This window comes from Gouania willdenowi, chromosome 9 (assembly GCF_900634775.1).
Source record: "Gouania willdenowi chromosome 9, fGouWil2.1, whole genome shotgun sequence".
NCBI lineage: Eukaryota > Metazoa > Chordata > Actinopteri > Blenniiformes > Gobiesocidae > Gouania > Gouania willdenowi.
Window position 1 is genome coordinate 40,660,740 of NC_041052.1, and position 6,663 is coordinate 40,667,402.

The 6,663-nt window shown below is 48.7% G+C and overlaps 1 protein-coding gene across 1 annotated transcript; it reads right to left on the reverse strand.

The window, feature by feature from the left end:
* Positions 1-3,878: 3,878 nt before the first annotated feature.
* LOC114469219 (heparan sulfate glucosamine 3-O-sulfotransferase 1-like) lies at positions 3,879-6,146 on the reverse strand. Its single transcript, XM_028456494.1, has 2 exons — positions 5,845-6,146; positions 3,879-4,942 (listed from the first exon to the last, which is right to left on the reverse strand). Exons 1-2 carry the CDS (start codon positions 6,106-6,108, stop codon positions 4,277-4,279), a joined length of 930 nt encoding a protein of 309 aa, XP_028312295.1. The 5' UTR covers positions 6,109-6,146; the 3' UTR covers positions 3,879-4,276.
* Between the last annotated feature and the right edge of the window lie 517 nt (positions 6,147-6,663).

The following is a 6,663-nucleotide window of genomic DNA, read 5'->3' on the forward strand; positions in this document are numbered from 1 at the left end:
GCCGTCTGCGCCATCTACCCTCTCGCGTGGCCCGCCATGCGGACGGGCCCGGCTCACACCGGACAGGCCTCCTACATGTTCACTTCACCACACTCCCAGCTGGTCTGGCTCACTCACAAAATGCACCACACACCAATACACAACCCTTGGGGGCTGGATGGTGGGGCTGGGGGTGGAGGGGGCCGCCACCTGTGTTACTATGTAGTGGCGTGGGGGCGGCACTCCCACCCTAGTTGCCCTACTAATCCCTCCAATTTTAATCACATCTCAACATGCCACCCCCCGGAGGGTGTATTATCACTTACACCCTCCGGCCTATTACACCACATACACATAAATCCACAGAGGCTGGATGGGGAGCACCGCTCCCCTCCATCCCCCTTCTTTTAATCACACCCCATACATTCACCAAACACACACATTCACACAGGGGATCGGGAAGTGCCTCTCCATTGGGGAATGGAGAGGCACCATAACAGGGTGGTGGGTTGGTACACACATTTGGGCCTCTCCGGTGGGGGCCTGGCCCCTCTGTTGGTGGCTGGGCCACTGCATAGAGTAAAAATACATCACGATGGTGCGGTCGGGCGTGGCGGTGGGTCTCGGAGGGGCTTTGCCGGGGTCTCTCCTTGCGGGGTCTTTCCGGGCGGTGTCGGCCTGGTGGGGCGCGGGGGTGCCTCTCCCCCTTGGGTGTGGCTTGGTGCTTGTTTCGTCTCCTGGTGGCCTTGGGGGCGGGCCCCGCGGTGTGCGGGCCCGGGGCGGCCTGCCTCGCCGGTTTGGGGGGTGGGTGTGCTGGGGGGGTGCTGGTGTCCTCACCGGGGTTGGGGCGGGGTTGTTTGGCGCCTCGGGATGATGCTGTTTACTGGGGGGGCGCTAGCTGTTCCGGTGGTTGAGGTTGCTTTCGGCCGCCTGGTGGGTACGTCCTGCCATCTGCGGACTGGTGGGTGGGTCCGGGGCATCTTTGGCTGGGGGCTGCTGTCCCTTACTTGATGTGTGCCGTTGGGGTGCCTCCGTCCCCGCGGTGGGGGTCGCCGGTTGCTCGCGGGCCGGCGGGGGGCGCTGCCCCGTGGCTTGCGCCGTCCGGGGGGCGGCGGGCCCTGGGCTGCTGGCCTTGTGCCGTCTGGGGCGGTGCGGTTCTGCTGGCTGTGGCCGGGTCCTGGGCCGGGGTGGGGGGCGCGTCCCGGGGGGCTTGGCCCGGGGGCTTGCCCTTGGGGGGTCCTGGTCCCGGGGGGTGCTCCTGGGGCCCGGGGTGCTTGGCCTGCTGGCCGGGCCGGTCGTGGCGGGGGTCTTTCGGGGCGGGTGGCGCGTGCCGCGCCCTTGCGTACCTACTGGTACGGCCCCTGCTTGGGCAGTGCCCCGTGAGGCAGGGTGTCGGGGCCCGAACAGGGGGCCACATCCCGGCGGGGCGGTCTGGCTTGGCCCTTGGGGGGGGCCCTGGCTTTAAAAAAAACTGAAGCTCGTGGCGCGGGCGGCATCAGCGGAGGGTGATCTGGGGCGCCGTGGGGGGCTAGGTTGGGGTGCCTGGGGGCCGGCGGGGGGACTCCCAGCGGCCCCCTGGTGCCTTATGCGGCTTGGGGTGTGGTCGTCCTCCCTGGGCGGGCTGCTCCTGGTGCTGCATCCATTCCGGGTCCTTCTGGCCTGGGTCGGGCCCCTGCTGGCTCTGGGCTCGCCGGCGGGTGCCCGCCGGCTGCCCGTTCGGCGCGGCTCTGGTCGTCTGCTGGGCGTGGGCTTCGGTTCCTCCGCTGGGGCCTCGGGCAGGGAGTTCTCTGGGCCCTCCCCTCGGGGGGTTGGGCGCGGGGGTGTGTGTGGGGGGGGGGGGGGGGGGGGGGGGGGGGGGGGGGGGGGGGGGGGGGGTCGGGGGGGGGGGGGGGGTGGGGGGGGGGATCGGTGGCGTGGTGCGCTGGGTCCTTGGCTCCTTGGGGCTTTCTCGGGTGTGTATGGGGGGGGCGATGGCTGCCTCTCGGCTTGGGACCTTGGGGGCGTGCGGGGGGCTGCTTGGCCGTGGGGTGGTCGCCGGGGGCCCTTAGGCTGCCCGCTCTCGCTGCTGGCCTGACTGCTTCTTCGGGCCCGGGGGCGGCTCGTGGGTTTTGCAGTGGCGGTTCTTGGAAATACATTTGTCATGTATGCACTGGCCTTGGGCTGTGGGATAACACTCATACTGGGCTCAACCTTAGACACCTTGTTCCCAAATACCTGTTTTATGGAATTTCCACTCACCTCTTCCTCTGTTCACAGCCACCACTATTATTCCTAAACCGCACACTGGTCACCAAACTGCACAATATACACAACCACAATTTCACATCGCATCACTTGGAACCTAACAACTATTCCCCACTCATTCCATATCCTATCTTGTATCCCTCTTCCCTGTTAACTTCCCCACCCCCCTCCAACCCCTCACCTTGGTGTAAACACTGCCCTCTCTTTTTTTACATCCTCCCTTTAATAAAGTATTTCTTACCCTTCCCTAGGGAGGGCTGGTGATGGTCACAATTATGCAATGAAATAAATAAATTTATTTAATTGCAATAATAAAATATGCATTGCTGTTAAAAGATTGCACTTCTTGTAGTGTTAACCTTCGACAGCATGTGCAGACAAGGTAAGTACAAAAAAAAAAAAAAAAAAAAAAAAAAAAAAAATGATTATAGAGAACTAATAATTAAATGACTTTAATGACACGCGAAGGACACAAAAACAAAATTTAAAAAACTGGATTAAAAAACACTAACAATTAAAAATTGGAATTGGTTCTGTAGCCCACAGCTGTGCTAGAAGAGTTTCCTGTTGATTTAATTTGTTAAATGTCTATCCCATCCAGTAACATATGGTTGAAAAACCATTGAAAAGACGTCTTTGCCATATAAACAACGTCAACATTTGGTCGAAAAGAGAATTGTGAAAAGCCGCCGTTTTCTGATCGTAGTACTGTGCACTCAAGATTAATTTTATTGATTAATTAATTAAAAAATCTTACCTTCTCAAAATGTAATACCTATTTCTGGGAACCGTTGTAGTCCACTTGGACCAGGATCATATTTGTATTTTTGGTCCATATTGTGGGCTGTTATGTTTGAGGTTGTTACATTACATTTTCTTATTATTAATAAAAGAGTTAAAACTGTTGAGCTACTTAACACTAATGAGTAGTCCTATCCAAAGACTATTTTAGCGCTACACTTGGACCAAATATGCTAAATCTGGACCAAGTTGGACGATTAAATGACAACTAAATTTCAACAACTACTGTATATTAGGGCTAAATTTGGACCAATTTTGATGGTCAAAAAATCCCCAATTTCAACGACTAAAGAAGGGCTAAAATTAGACTATGTTGGACGGTCCAATAAAAACCTCAATTCAACGACTACATTGGTACTAAATTTGGACCAATCCTGACAGTCCAAAAAAACCCAATTTCAATGACAATTTTTGTGCTAAATCGAGGCTAAGACCAGATTTAGCCCAAAATTAAACGTCAAAATGACATCTGGTGTTTGGTAGTCTGTTGTCAAATATTTTATTAATTCATAAAAAAAATTTTGTCCGACTCTGTATCTCTGACTAATCCCAGGTTTAAACAAGTCCAACTATAAACCCCTTAATGGCCTTGTCACGAGTGACGTGGCTGGAGGCAAAAACAGGAAACGCTGCTGGCTAAAGACTGTGGAAGCTAATGTTACAGCTATAGAATGTCATCTTATTGTGTGTTTGGGCGCCAGAATAGGAGAGATAACGTTAGTGGACATAAATGAAAGTTTTATAGGATTCCAGCGGACACTGGAGCTCAGAAAAACTAAAACAATTGTGGTTTTGCCTCCAGGCTAAGCCCCGCCCAACAAAATATGTCACAATGTTTACAAACAATCAAAGGGTCTATACAAAAAAACATGTCCTTTTATTAGGCACATTTTTTAAAATTACAAATAACTTGGAAAAACAATAGCGTGAAATAGAAAAACAACACAATTACAAAAAAAACCTTCTCGATAACAGATTTTAAACTCAGTTTACAAATAACGCAAAATTTAAGAGTTGAATTGTTTTCTGTACAAAATTGTTACAAAATAAACAGTGTCTTTTTATGAGACCGGAGTTTATATTGTAAAGAATCACGCAATCATCTTGCACTACTCGTATATTCAATTATCAGCGTGTGAATGGTTGTTTTTCTGTGAGTTGATACAGATTTAAATACGTTTCTAAACTCCAAAAGATCCAGCCTCGAACCAAACAAGTCATTATTCCGTGTTTCTCCTTCTATTGCTTTGGATCAGCACCAGGAGAAGGACCGCCCGATCATTTCAAAGAACATCTTGTTCGGCTTCTCAAAGTACCGACAAAGTTTCCTGAGCGCTTGTGCACTGAGTGGTGCATGTGGCCTTCCTTTAGACTCATCTAAACACTTGTCATGTCCGTCAGACAGCAGGCAGTAGAAGCCTTTGGTGGTGTTGTAGTAAAAGTTGTCGGGGTTGATTCTAGGCGAGAGCTTCAAAAACCTCTCGGCCTTTCTCAGCTCAGGAAACGGGTCCCGAATGAGGGCATCACCATCTACGACGTGGATCTGCTTCTTAGGGAAGACGTCGAGCCACTGAGTAAGATGGTGGTAGTACAGGCTTCTCTGCAGGGCTTTGTAGCCTGGGTCGATCTGGCCGTTGTGGAGAAGGAGCTCCTCTAGGGGCTGGTAGGGCTTGTGTCGGGTCAGGCGATTGTGGAGAACCTGGGTGTAGTCGGATATGAGCCTCACGGCGGGGTCCCGGACTATGAGTAACAAACGCACAGCTGGATTCATGTTCCACACACGTTCAGGAACCTGAGGTGATGCAAAGTATCCTGGGGTCTTCTCAAGGGTCAGCTGACCAGAGGAAGTCAAAGGCATCTGGGATCGGTACCAGTCCAGACCACGGCGGTAGTGTTCCTCCACGTTGAAGTAGTGAACCTGATACACAAGGTACAGAAAAGCGTTTTATTACATCCCTTATATTATGACGTTACAAAAACAATTACAGCTTTTTTGAGGTTATTAAAAATATTTATTTAACACGTTATAATACCACTAGCCATTAACAGCAGCCATCAACACAGAGAAGCTGATCACAAGAAACAAGGAGCACCAGTAGATTAATTACACCACCTCTGGTTCCTTTAATCATTTGTGTGCTTTTTTTTTTTCACCCATTGTTTGGTTAGGATTCATTCATGTATTAATAACATTTCAGTTCACCAGTTCATCAGTAATGTGACTTTGTTTTTGCTCCTTTTTTAGTCCAGGAGTAAAAGTCCGCCCCCCTGTGTGTCCCCTCTGTTTGGTGAGCTTAAAACATGAAGCTCTCGTCCATGTCTGATGAAGGGCGGTCAGCCCGAAACGTCACGTCTTTTGGTGTTTTATTAAAAACTGAATTTGGGAGCAAACTACGCAGTGGTGCGGACCTTCGTTTCTTCATTGCTACTTTGGACCTTTTTTGATCCAGCACACTGCTTGTTTTTTTGATTGTGCTACTCGTCCATAGTTTCCCATAAATATCCAAATAAAACACAAAGAGATTTCATTTTAACACAGAAAAACACTGCTTGTCCGTTTTTTATTTTTCTGTACTTCAGTTTTGGTTTTAACTAAACGGAATAACCAAAGAACCAAGAGGACGTGGATATTTGAACTAAAACTAAGTTGCATTTAAGCCAAAAGTCTATGACAAAAACGAAATAAAAATGCTCTGTCTAAATTAACACTGGTTGTTACCAGTATTTTATGCCATTGATAGGTTAACCTCAGCTTTTGGACTAACTGGGCCTTGACTATAACTGGACCAGGCCTGATGAGTACATTTTCACTAGGTTTACCTCAGCTTTGGCCACTTCCACATCTGGATGTAGGTTGAGCATCTCCAGCAAAGCTCTGGTTCCACCTTTCCTCACTCCTATGATGATGGCTCCTGGCAGTCGCTGCTGAGTTTTATTATAAGAGGAGGATGAAGAGGAAGAGCGTGAGGAGGAAGAGGAAAGGGACAAGGTGGAATGTCTGGTGCGTAATTCCTTCAAGCACACAAACATCTGGGTCTGAAGAACCAGGATCAACAGCAGGGCAAACAGCACCGTCCACAGCATGGTGACACACACAGGCCTTTGATTTTAAAAACCTGTGAGACAAGAAGGAAAAAACGTTCAGATTTTTAGATTTACCATTTCTAAATGTAAACAGTTGTTTTAAAACCACAACAATATTCTGATTGTGGCAGGGTTGGGGTCAATTACACTTTTAAATTACAATTACCTCTTCAATTATCTATGCTCAATTAATTATGTTGAGCAGCGTTTTTTCTATTTACAGCTAAAATTACAATTACGTTCTCAATTATTGAAGTTCAACTAAACACCTTTATTGAGCCTTTAATAAATAATCCCATGAATCATAACCTTCCTCTTGCGTTAGCATTCTGTTAGCATCTCTAATGCTAACGGTTCAGTTTGACACATGTCTTTAATTAGCTGTAAAATACACTAATGAACATAATTTTGTATCTAATCTCCTGGTTACCTTGTTAGGCACCCTAATCAATGAAAATATTGGTACTGATATTTTTGGTGTGTGCGTCTGAGTTAAATGAGTCAGTTGAACTTGATGAAACATATTTTAATTTGTTAACTACATATGCCTATGTG